The sequence below is a fragment of the Gopherus evgoodei genome, chromosome 2, assembly GCF_007399415.2.
Source record: "Gopherus evgoodei ecotype Sinaloan lineage chromosome 2, rGopEvg1_v1.p, whole genome shotgun sequence".
NCBI lineage: Eukaryota > Metazoa > Chordata > Testudines > Testudinidae > Gopherus > Gopherus evgoodei.
Window position 1 is genome coordinate 232,038,342 of NC_044323.1, and position 13,578 is coordinate 232,051,919.

General features: G+C 43.9%; 1 protein-coding gene across 5 annotated transcripts in view; it reads left to right on the forward strand.

Moving 5' to 3' along the window:
* Positions 1-2,300: 2,300 nt before the first annotated feature.
* NKAIN3 (sodium/potassium transporting ATPase interacting 3) overlaps positions 2,301-13,578 on the forward strand; it is a 547,209-nt gene continuing 535,931 nt past the window's right edge. For all 5 annotated transcript variants that reach the window (XM_030553164.1, XM_030553163.1, XM_030553165.1 and 2 more), the window contains exon 1: positions 2,301-2,611. In XM_030553164.1, coding sequence (XP_030409024.1) covers positions 2,558-2,611 — 54 coding nt within the window. In that variant the 5' untranslated portion in view covers positions 2,301-2,557. The remainder of the gene's footprint in view (positions 2,612-13,578) is intronic.

Sequence of the window (13,578 nt, forward strand, 5' to 3'; positions counted from 1 at the left end):
ACATCTGCCATAATGATCAGGAAAGAGATCTCAGAATCATAGTGGGTAGTTCTCTGAAGATGTCTATGCAGTGTGCAGCGGCAGTCAAAAAAGCAAACGGGATGTTAGGAATCATTCAAAAAGAGATGGAGAATAAGATGGAGAATATCTTATTGCCATTATATAAATCCATGGTATGCCCACTTCTTGAATACTGCGTACAGATGTGGTCTCCTCATCTCAAAAAAGACATGATAGCATTAGAAAAGGTTCAGAGAAGGGCAACTAAAATGATTAGGGGTTTGGAACAGGTCCCATATAAGGAGTGATTAAAGAAGCTAGGACTTTTCAGCTTGGAAAAGAGGAGGGATATGATCGAGATATATAAAATCATGAGTGATGTGGAGAAAGTGAATATGGAAAAGTTATTTACTCATTCCCATAATATAAGAACTAGGGGCCAACAAATGAAATTAATGGGCAGCAGGTTTTAAAGAAATAAAAGGAAGTTCTTCTTCACACAGTGTACAGTCAACCTGTGGAACTCGTTGCCTGAAGAAGTTGTGAAGGCTAGGACTATAACAGGGTTTAAAAGAGAACTAGATTAATTCATGGAGGTTAAGTCCATTAATGGCTATTAGCCAGGATGGGTAAGGAATGGTGACCCTAGCCTCTGTTTGTCAGAGGGTGGAGATGGATGGTAGGAGAGAGATCACTTGATCATTACCTGTTAGGTTCACTCCCTGGGCTCGATGGACCTTTGGTCTGACCCAGTATGACTGTTCTAATGTAGATCTTTCAGCGTGATACAGAAGTATGGACCTTTAGACCTATAGGGACCCCATTCATCCTGTAACCCTCACATCCCCATAGCAAGACTTTCTCAGAGGAATGGTTATTCATCCTTGCCTTTTCATGGAGGCATCTCCTTCTTTGCAGCACTGATTCCCTTTACCAAGTGAAACTATTCATGTGCCAAGCCTTTCTCCTAGCAGTCTTCCTCAGCTCCTACAGGGGAACCTGTGATTGTATAATCTGCCTGGCTGGAGCAGCACACAGAAGTTGCCATGGAAGGAACCGTGATTCCACAAATATCCCGTGGGTTAATTGGCCAAGGAGCAGATTAAAGAATTTGAGCTCCCGTGCAGGGCACCCAGCTGCCTTGCCCTCCAACTACAATCTCCGCCATCCCTGGCTGCACTCTAGTGCTGTGGGGGAAGGTGAGGAGAGTTGGAATCGCTGATGTTCCTGCAATCTGCAGCATAACTCCATATGGATATGACTACCTTCAACTAACCCTGTTCACCCAACCTTTGAGGGAGTCCTGCAGGAACAACAGTCTGGACCAAATTCTGCCCTCAATTACACCTAGGCAGCAATCCAGGGTGTTCCTTGGAACAGGAGGTTATTTCGACCAATATCCGAACTCAGTTACACCTGTGCAGCTTCCCCCTCCCCCCTAATTCGACGAGGTATGAGGCTCAAGTTAAATTTCCCTTCCTTAGTGAGAATGGCGCTGGGATGCATTTCAGAGCAGGGTTTTACTAACCCGGGCTGCTGAGATACTTGCTCGCTCTTTCTTTTCGAAGGCTAGAAACAGTTGCAGCAGAGGCTCCCGCCGAACCGTGTGATCGGTGCCTAAGTGCCAGCCCACGGCAGCCCGATCAGGTCCTGCTAGCCCCGGTCCCCTTCTGGTAGCCACGCGTTCTGCCCACGCGTCTCCCTTTGCCCTCCAGAGACACACCAATGCCCTCCCAGCACACGTGCTTTCGGTCAGCATTGGCACCCTTCCCCACTGGCCCCGGGGTCTCCCAGTGCTAGTACGGACGAGCCAACAATGGAGCCAGGCTCCCCCGAGCCTATCCTGTCTCTCCCCGGATCCAGCTGTGAAGATGGGGGAAGGGGGGTGGGTGTGGTCGAGTGCAAGCCCCACCCAGCAGCAAAGCGTCATCGTCCCCCCCCACTTCTCTCCAGCCAGCCCCCCTCGCCGAGCCACCCAAGTCCCTCGAACTTTCCGTGGGAGACTCGCACCAAGCACTAGCGCCCGGAAAGCGGCACCCCGGAGCCTGCTTCGCAGCAGCCTCCCGCCCACGCTCCCGCAGCCATTCACCCCCCACGCCCCCTCCCCAGACAGTCACACAGCCCACGGCGTCCCGCCATCTCACTACAGCCGCCCTCTCAGCCCTCCCCTTCCCGCCCCCCCAGCACTCTCCCCCCACCATTATCCCAGCCCCCAAACACCCCCCCCAGCGCAAACTCCCTCTGCCCGCCCCCGGCCACCGCTCCCGTCCGCACACGCCGTCCCCGACCCGCGACCACCGAGAGCGGCTGCAGCTCGTGGCTGGCCAGAGCCCGCCCGCCGCCAGATGCTCTGCTTGCCCGGCTGGCGCTGAGCTCTGCCGGCTCCTGCCCCCCACAAAGGAGGGACGAATCCCGAGGAAGCGACGCGCCTCCCGCGGGGAAGGAGCCGGGCAGCGGGTCGGTCCGGATGCGGTGAGCGCCGCGTCGCCTCCGGGGCTGCCTTAGCGGAAGGCAGGAGAGAGAGAGAAGCGGGGATCGGGCACCGCCGGCCACCACCATGGGCTGCTGCACCGGGCGCTGCACGCTGATCTTCCTATGCGCGCTGCAGCTGGTGAGTGACTGACCCGCGCTCCGCACCCCCGGGCACTGCCAGCATGGGGCTGATGGTCCCGTGCACGCTGCGGCTGGCGGGGTGGCCCCCAGCACTCCCAGGGCACCGCCAGCTCCTCCGCTGGGGCTGATGGTCCCATGCACGCTGCAGCTGGCGGGATGACCGAGCCGTTCCTGTCTCGGGCTCCCTGCATGCAGGTCTCACCCATCGGGCACTGCCAGCTGCTCCAGGGCTGTTGCGGTGCAGGGGTTCACTGCGCTCCCCTCTGCACGTTGCCTCTGGTGAGTGCTGACTAACCGGGCACCTCTCAGTGAGTGACCCATCCCCGCCTGATCACCTGCTCTCACCCGGGAAGCACAGCTAACTCTTGCGCCCTGGGATTAAGTTTTGTATTTTTATGTTAAAACAAATTTGTTTGGTTCGAAATCTGTTCGTTTGCGGGGGGGGGGGGAGGGGGAATCTGCTCCCATCCCAGGACGAGGCTCTGTTTTATGTTGCCCAGTTTCTCTAGGGAGTTGCCACAGTTTTTGTATGCCTGCCAAGTCTCATGTGTTTGAAGGGATTCTGAATTCATTTTGAGTCTCCCCGTTTCCCAACCCCCCTAACCAGTCTGTTTGAACTAGATTTTAAAACTCTCACTCAGATTTCTCTGGAAATCACGCCCATGCACATTGTCTCAGGTTGACAGCCTTGTGTTAAAATCAGTTCATGATCAGTATAAGATGACGGTGTGCAGGTGGCATTGGAGTCCGATGATGCCAATGTGTGTGTGCGATATGAAGTGGGACTCGGAGAATAAGTTGTATATGATAACCTAGCACAAGAATGACACTTTTAGGACATGTGTGTTGGGACCTGTCATTGGACTCTGCTATTTATTTTCTAGTCACTTCCTTGTGGTCAGGAGCCACCAATCTTCCTTGTGTCAGATCCATTGTAGAATGTGCAAAAATTTCATTCTGTTTAAAAAGGCAAAATCTGCATATCCTTCTGGGTATTTCCTGGGAAGTGTTTTATTTCAATTACATACACCTGGATATGTAATTGACACAATTGAAAATGTATCTTGTTTTCTTTATGTATTAAAGTTGGCATATTTGTTTCCAAGAAGTGTTGTCAGAACAGAACTATATGGAGCAATAACAATTCCTTGTATGGCTCATTAGCTAAGTAATAAAATAATGTTCTTCCTTTAACAGTCAGTCTCTAATCCCATGAGAATTTAATTTTTTTTCTTTTCTACAGATTCAGTCATTTTTTTTGCCACATGATCTTTCTTTTAATGAGCATGGGTTCTTCAGTCTGTGAGTGTGCAAGTGTATGTGTAAAGTAAAACTAGCCGGTGATTACAGAAGATGATCATTTGGCAGTCTTCCTAGCTTCCTGCTAAACCTCTAGAAAAGGCTTCTGTTTCAGGAGTAATATTAATGTACGGTTAAACATAACATATTCAATACTTCATTTTAAGAGCATCATTCATTTTCAAAGTATTAGTCAAATCCTCAGCTGGTGCAAATTGGTTCACTAGTAGTGTCTCCTATTCAGATATTCTTAAATACCATGGGGAAGGTACAGTGTTAAAACCTGAATAAAATAGACTAACAAAAGAGGAAAGGATTTAATGTATTCATAATTGGTACTTTTAATATTAAAAAATCTTTGTATATAAAGCTGTGGTCTTGATCCCCTGCATGTGTTTTACACTGCTGTAACCTATTGACTACTATGGAGTTATTTTTGATTTACACTGATGTGTGTGAGAGGAGAATCGGGTGCTTCATCTTTAAAAATATAACACTAACACAGTTGTGAAGGTTATAGTAACAGTATTTACTATTCTGAAGATTACTTGGAGGATATAAAAACCGAAGAAGTAAAGTATGAATAGCCATCATAATATGTAGAGTACTGCAGATAAAAATCTTTCAGAAAAGGTATCATGTTTTATAACAGACCCATCAAATGATCTAACAACTTTCAAACTGTAGACTTTTAATATGTATATTTTTCTACTGTACTTTCCTGTTTTATAAAAATGCATACATTAGGTACAGTCTACTATAACATCCATAGGTTTTAGTGACTGATCAATCCATGTCTAGCCAAATGCTTTTAGTGTAATTTGTTTTCATTAAAAACAAAAAAATAAAAACTGCCGTATAAATGTGTTTGACCTAAGATTTAATCTAGTAGACATAAACTCTAGCCAAGGTACTCACAATGATCTCAGTGGTGAATTTATGTTTGTAGGAATTGTCACCACAGGGGATTTTAGATCTGTTTCTAACATCACAGGGGTCATGAGTATAAAGCATGCCCAACAAAACTGCATCCCCAGACATTACTATCATTAAGAGAGATTTATTTTACCTTGAATCCATTTATGGAGCGGTGAAAGACATATTACTGACTGTGGACTATGTTTAGATTAAGTGCTACAGAAGCCAAAGCACTTGTCTTGCTAATTTGTAGCAATGCAAAAATACAAATGATTTCTACTGATTGAGAAAACTTTAGAAAAATAGAAAGATGGCAATGCTTTAAAAAATAAAGTAGTGAATTTCCACACAAGAAACAGTTCACCCTCTCAATAACAGTCTTGTCAGACCACACCAAAGGAAACAAAAATAGGTCAATAGAAAGGGTTTATGTGACCAATTCAAGCCTTTATTTGAGTTAAGAACTGTATAGACACCACCTGAAAAGTCAGACAGCCAAAAATCTTCATGAAAATACTTAATTTGCAATTCTCTTTGTTTGTTTGTGATGTGGATTGTGCCACTCACATTTCCCTGGTGATTGCCAATAAAACTCATATTTCAGAAATATTTGATACCCAGCACAGCAGTGGTTCTCAACCAGGGGTCTGGGGCTCCCTGGGGGCCCGTGAGCAGGTTTCAGGGGGTCCGTCAAACAGGGCTGGCCTTAGACTTATTTGGGTTAAAGGCAGAAAGTCAGAGCCCTACCACATGGGACTGAAGCCTGGTGATCCAAGCCCCGCCACCTGGGGCTGAAGCCAAAGCCTGAGCAACTTAGCTTCACAGGGTCCATTGTGGCGTGGGGCCCTGGGCTGCTCCTGCTTGCTACCCCCTGGCTCTTATATACAGAAAAACAGTAGTTGTGGGCCATGGAGTTTTTATTGCATGTTGGGGTGGCCTCAGAAATAAAAAGGTTGAGAGACCCTGCAACACAGGACATTTCTATTTTTGTGTAGATGTACTGATGTTTGGAATTGGAAGTCTTTCTACACAAATGATATTTTCATTATTCCTAAGTGGAGTGTCCATCACACTCACACAATCCTTGTCCTTGGAGCTTCTCATATTTGATTTTAGTTAGTTGCTCAAAATTAGACCTTTGGACCAGAGCCTGATTTTCCACTGTTACACAAATTTGATACCAGGGGACTTCATTAAAGTAAATGGAGTAACACTAGTGTAAAACTAATGTAAGATAGTGGAGAATCAGGCCCATAATCTCTTTTAGGATTCCGTTCTAATTGCCTGTAAAAATGCTGGCCACATTTGTGATGTGTGCTGGCTTCTCAGCACAATTTTACTGGTTCCCTCACAACCTTTCCCCATCATATCAATTTTACCCTCTTACTTTTGCTCATTATGCTTGTATATAGAGAAATGCTGTTGGAAAGAGAACCACAGTCATTGAAATGACTCTGGTAGTGGTGTTGGGGGGTCTATACGCCATCCTTTCTCTAATGGTAAAATACTATCATAGAATCATAGAATATCAGGGTTGGAAGGGACCTCAGGAGGTCATCTAGTCCAACCCCCTGCTCAAAGCAGGACCAACACTAACTAAATCATCCCAGTCAGGGCTTTGTCAAGCTTGACCTTAAAAACCTCTAAGGAAGGAGATTCCACCACCTCCTTGGGTAACCCATTCCAGTGCTCCACCACCCTCCTAGTGAAAAAGTTTTTCCTAATATCCAACCTAAACCTCCCCCAGTGCAGCTTGAGACCATTACTCCTTGTTCTGTCAACTGGTACCACTGAGAACAGTATAGATCCATCCTCTTTGAAACCACCTTTCAGGTAGTTGAAAGCAGCTATCAAATCCCCCTCATTCTTCTCTTCTGCAGACTAAATGATCCCAGTTCCCTCGGCCTGTTCTCATAAGTCATGTGCTCCAGCCCCCTCCCCCCAATCATTTTTGTTGCCCTCCGCTGGACTTTTTCAAATTTTTCCACATCCTTCTTGTAATGTGGGGCCAAAACTGGACACAGTACTCTAGATGAGGCCTCACCAATGTCGAATAGAGGGGAATGATCATGTCTCTCGATCTGCTGGCAGTGTTCCTACTTATACAGCCCAAGATGACATTAGCCTTCTTAGGAATACAGGCACACTGTTGACTGATATCCAGCTTCTCATCCACTGTAACCCCCAGGTCCTTTTCTGCAGAACTGCTGCCTAGCCACTCGGTTCCTAGTCTGTAGCAGTGCATGGGATTCTTCCGTCCTAAGTGCAGGATTCTGCACTTGTCCTTGTTGAACCTCATCAGATTTCTTTTGACCCAATCCTCTAATTTGTCTAGGTCCCTCTGTATCTTATCTCTACCACTCCTCCCAGTTTAGTGTCATCTTCAAACTTGCTGAGAGTGCAAACCACACCATCATCCAGATCATTAATGAAGATATGAACAAAACCGGCCGCAGGACCGACCCTTGGGGCACTCCACTTGATACTGGCTGCCAACTAGACATGGAGCCATTGATCACTACCCGTTGAGCCCGATGATCTAGCTAGCTTTCTATCCACCTTATAGTCCATTCATCCAGCCTATACTTCTTTATCTTGCTGGCAAGAATACTGTGGGAGACCTATCAAAAGCTTTGCTAAAGTCAAGGAATAACACGTCCACTGCTTTCCCCTCATCCACAGAGCCAGTTATCTCATCATGGAAGGCAATTATGTTAGCCAGGCATGACTTACCCTTGTTGAATCCATGCTGACTATTCCTGGTCACTTTCCTCTCCTCTAAGTGCTTCAGATTTGATTCCTTGAGGACTGCTCCGTGATTTTTCCAGGGACTGAGGTAAGGCTGATTGGCCTTTAGTTCCCCAGATCCTCCTCCTTCAGTTTTTAAAAGATGGGCACTACATTGACGTTTTTCCAATCATCTGGGACCTCTCCTGATCACCATGAGTTTTCAAAGATAATGGTCAATGGTTCTGCAATCACATCCGCCAACTCCTTTAGCTCATCCAGCTTTTCTAAATAGTCCTGAACCACTTCTTTCTCTACAGAGGGCTGGTCACCAGCTCCTCATACTGTGCTGCCCAGTGCAGTAGTCTGGGAGCTGACATTGTTCATGAAGACAGAGGAAAAAAAAACCATTGAGTACATTACCTTTTTTCACATCCTCTGTTACTAGGTTGCCTCCCTCATTCAGTAAGGGGCTCACATTTTCCTTGACCTTCTTGTTGCTAACATACCTGAAGAAACCCTTCTTGTTACTCTTAACATCTCTTGATAGCTGCAACTCCAAGTCTCATTTGGCCTTCCTGATTTCACTCCTGCATGCCTGAGTAATATTTTTATACTCCTCCCTGGGTGTTTGTCCAGTCTTCCACTTCTTGTAAGCTTCTTTTTTGTGTTTAAGATCAGCAAGGATTTCACTGCTAAGCCAAGCTGGTCGCCTGGCCATATTTACTATTCTTTCTACACATCGGGATGGTTTGTTCCTGCAACCTCAATAAGGATTCTTTAATGTACAGCCAGCTCTCCTGGACTCCTTTCCCCTACATGTTGTTTTCCCAGGGGATCCTGCCTATCGGTTCCCTGAGGGAGTCAAAGTCTGCTTTTCTGAAGTCCGGGGTCCGTATTCTGCTGCTCTCCTTTCTTCCTTGTGTCAGGATCCTGAACTCAACCATCTCATGGTCACTGCCTCCCAGCTTCCCATCCACTTTTGCTTCTCCTATTAATTCTTCCCTGTTTTTGAGCAGCAGGTCAAGAAGAGCTCTGCCCTAGTTCGTTCCTCTAGCACTTGCACGAGGAAATTGTACACTTTCCAAAAACTTCCTGGATTGTCTGTGCACTGCTGTATTGCTCTCCCAGCAGATATTAGCGTGATTGAAGTTCTCCATTATAACCAGAGCCTGTGATCTAGTAACTTCTATTAGTTGCCTGAAGAGAGCCTTGTCCACCTCATCCCCCTGGTCCAGGGGTCTATAGCAGACTCCCACCATGACATCACCTTTGTTGCTCACACTTCTAAACTTAATCCAGAGACCATGGTTTACTATCTTCAAGAAGAATTGTTTGTAAACATGGAGTGGTGTGTATATGTGAGATTCAGTAGAAAATATTTTTAAAATATATTATTTTCATTTCTACATTTTGATCTACAAGAGTGTATACACCAAACTGACTACATAACCTTACAGATTTGGTATTGAATATAGTTCAGTCTTAAGTGCAATAGACTCTCAATACAATAAAAAAATGCACACTAGTGAACTCTTCAAAGGCATTCCATGTCTTATATGGTTTCATATAAATGTACATTTCTTTAAATGTAAATCTGCATAAATATGTATAATACAAGGTGTCACAAGGAAAGTGCACCCCGTCTCTTCTTGAGACAAAATGCGGGTAATGACGGCCCCACGGTTGAGTCTATACAGCCATCCCTCGTCTTGGGATAGCTTGGCCTGGGGATAAAAGTCAATATGGCTGCCCTCTCTCAGGGCTGTGTGGCCTAGCGGTCTGTCAGTAGGGCTGCCTGGTTCAGCAGGGCTGCATGGCCCAATGGCCAGAGTCAGTCCAACTGCCCTCTCTCAGGGCTGCGAGGCCCAAGGCCAGGGTCAGCATAATCACCCTCTTCGGTAGGATTGTTTGGTCTGGTGGCCAGTCAGGGGAGTGGGCTGCCACCTTGGGTGGGGGTGGGGCGGTGGGGATTGGGTAGGGGAACCCGGACCCTCCCTGCTCCTCCAGGTGCCAGCTCAGGACCCTGACAGTGGCAAGTATGCTTGCCACTGGGTAAGCAGGGAATCCTCCTGAAACACGCTAACACCACTCGGTACAATGCCTAGTCCGCCTGAGCTACTTCCTACCCTTTCCCTTATGCAGTGGTCCTGGTGTCCCAGAAGTCCATAGTCTCCTTGGCCTCTGCAGCTCTGTCACTCCTTGGGCATCTGCAGGAGCTGAGGCATTTGCTTGGGTCTCAGCATCTCTGGCTACTGCCATCTGTTGCTTCAGCAGCTCCTGGGCTGCAGCTTGCAGCGTGCATCCTCCCTCTTCAGTGGTCAGCCCTGAATGAGCTGAGCTGCACCCTTTTATACCCCAGCTGGAGCATGCCCATCAGGGCCGAGGGGGCATGGCTAGTGTGGGGCAAGTATGCCTCATCACACAAGTGTTCTGGAAATAGCTTCAAATTAAATAGGGCATTATTAGGCCCTGATTCAGGGAGGCACTTATGCACAAGCTTTCCTGAATTGGGTCATCTTACAATCTTGGAGGCTGCCCCAGTATTTGCTCAAGCAAAACTCCCTTTGAAAAACCCGGAGTAAGGAGAGCAATTTCGAGGACTTGACTTTACACTGTGATCTTATTAACTCTAGCATTGTAATATGTCTTTTCAGAAGATGTCATACTGGGAGCTCTAAGACGTATATATCCTCCTAATGTGTACATAGCAGGAGTTATGTACATGTATCAAGAGAATATATCATAATGATATATTAATCTTTGAGTATGTGCTGTAACTCTCATTAGCATCATCAGGAATCACATATGTTGACCTTTTCTATACAAGATAAGTCAATAGCCTTATTACAGAAACTGACAGAAATGTTGTAAATGCTAGTGTAGCCACCAGGTCATGAAACACTGCAAAATGAAAATGTTCAGAAAATGAAGCAAATAAAAAAATACTAATAAATTCTGGAAGGGGTAAATTGGCAAAGAATTATACAGAGTTAGCTGTGTGAATCCAATTGTAGTTAATGTGTCACAGCCCTATGCAGCCTTGAAAATGTACCTCTAAGGAATTTACATTTAATTTTGTTTTAAAGTTTACATTAGGTGTGTGTGCTGGTGGGGCAAGGATGTTGGTAGGCAAGAATTATATAGCTATGTAAACACAACAAAAGTGTTAATAAGTCATGGCTCAGATTTTCAAAGCAGTGCAGAGAAGATTAATGGAAGCTGTATGGCTAATACCTCATCACAGTTTTGAAAATCTCAGCCTATGATTTAATCTATAGGTGTCGGTGCTCTGTATTCATTCAAAGCCCTTCCTTGATTTAAAAGTACAACATTATATGGTGCAGCTGGTATAAAATGGTTATTTTCTACTTACCATATTACTTTCAAATCAATTTCTGTGTTAGTTTAGCACAAGTTTAGATAATTGTAATGAAAATGTGACGATGTATTAATATTTGCCAACTAAGTGATTATTTGGTGAGTGCATTCGGTCATCTTAAAATAATTCTTCTCTTGATATGCAGGAGATTTATGCTTGTAAGTCCCACTAATGCTAATTGGAGTAACCTGTAAATCCTTGCACTTTGAGATGAGACTGTATCCATTAGACTAAAAAATAATACTTCACCATTGATTAGTATGCATAATACCATTTTGATAGTGGTGCTGGCAAATGATACATAACACGTGGTGTAATAATTTACATTTTTTCATCTCATTTGAGTATACTTTACAAAGCAGGAAATTATAACTGCTGCTAAACTACACTTTTTGTAACCTTCTGATTTTGGCTCTATGCACTCTTATGTTATAACAGATGTATAACATTTATATAACAGCATAAGAACTTGAGCAATGTGATGAATTAAAGAAAGTAAACCCTTTGAACCAATAAATTGCTACACTTTTTGATGCTGGTAAAAGAATTACCAGTCCATTGATCTGGAGAGGAAGCATCTGTCCATGGATAAAGCAGGAGGTTGGGAATGTATGTTTTATATTAGTGGGGCAGGGAGGGGCATGGTTCCTAGCACTGGCGAATGTACTGACTGCAAGAACCAGAAGGTATGTTGTTTTTAGTAAGGGTATGTTGTTTTTAGTAAGGTGTAAGGTAACATTGGTAAATTTGCTCTGGCATCTCATGTGGGTTCTACAAAATGAAGTCCTAGTCTTTTGGCTGTTCCTGACAGACTGACTCTCTTTTTGAAGGCCCTGATCCTATAAAGATTTATATACATGCTTAAAAGAGCTGGGTGGGAACTGGGTTTTTTGTTTAGCAGGAAAAGCTGTGATTTCAATTTATTTTTAAATTCCAAAACAGAATAAAATCGTTTTCTGAAATTTCCTGTGAAATTAAATTCTGAAAAAAATATTGTTTTGGGTTGATTGAAATGTTTTATCTAGATAAAATCAGAATGTTTTTCTCTGAGTTTGACTTATTAAAATTGTATATTATGTAACATTAAAACATTAAAATTAAAAGTAATTTCAAAATGGAAAATCAAAGCTTTAAGTTCTGAAAAGCTGTTTTGACCTTATCAAAGTGCTTTTTTTCCCAATTTCTCCTTTAAATGAAATGTTGTCAATCAACACGTTTCTACAAAACATTTAGCTTTCAACAAATTAAAATCTTCCAATGGAAAAATATTCTGTCAAATTTCTGACTAGATCTTATGCTTAACTTCAAGCATGTGAGCAATCCTATTTAGTTCAGAGCAGTACTAGTGCTCAAAGTTAGGCGTACACATAAATCTTTACAGGTGGGGGCCCAAATCATCAGTTAGAATCATGCTTCTATAACTTGTTGGTCATCAGGGACATAAATATTCCTCCTGCCTAAAAATAATGCTTAACATTTGCACTTTGAGTGTATTGTATATACATTCAATAAACACAACATCCCTGTGTGATATTAATATACATATTTCCAAATGGCCTGCTATGTTAATTTCTGAGCACACTGCAAAATAATAATAACAAATTAACCTCCAGAATGAAAAGTACTTTTATTTAAATCTAATTTATTTCAGATACCAGTGGTTGGTGGTTGTTTTTCAGGAGATTTGTGTTGTGTATCATATGATATAGTTGTTTGGGGAAACATGAGCCGAAAGAGCGGTAACATCCTCTGGAGCAGGATGGTTTTAGTGTCAGGCTGATGTTGGGTGAAAGTGAGTTCCATAAGCAAATGCCCTTTTACAGATGATGAAAATGAAGCAGCGTACCATGAACTAAGCATTAGAGTAGCTACAGCTAGCAAGGTGGTAAGAACTGTGGGATATGACCCCAGATACCACAGCACCAGACGTGGGTCAACACAAAGCCAGAATGCAGCTGGCTGTATATGGGATGGAAATGAGGTGTGCACACCAAAATTGTGTGGATGCTTACAGTTGAGCTTGAAAAGAGCAAACTCACGTGTAAGTACATGGACCCAGATACAAATTCAGTGTACACATACTCTTAGAGTGGGTAGGGACTAAATTTTCAAATATGCTCATGTTTGAGGGGATGCCTTCTCAAACTGAGAGAGAGCTCTCTTACAAAATTGTCTCTATGCGTCTTTCCAAAAGTCACACAGTAAGTCAGCATGCATAGTGGCAAAGCAGGGAAGGCCAAGCTCCCAGTCTCAGGTTCAGTCCACCATAGCACGCTACTCCTTTCCTTTTCATTATAGGTTCATGATGCACAGAGGCTGCTGTGTAGAATTATGATTATTTTTGCATCTCTGAGTTTAAAGAGTTAAGATTTAAACATCTAGTCTTAATTGTGGGTGGAAGCAGAAGTTAATTAATTGAAAGTGAGTTATGTAGGATCTCTAATGGCCATATGATCTATCATTTTCTAGGAATATAACAATAGGATACCAGTACCTGCCGCACATCTGCTTCTGTCCCAAACAACAGATTCTTTGGTTTGAGATACTACGGTTTACAGAGGTTCCTCTCATAAAAATCATTGAAATTCAAAACAGGAATTATGTTTTTACATCTAAATCAGGATGCAGAACTTGGATGT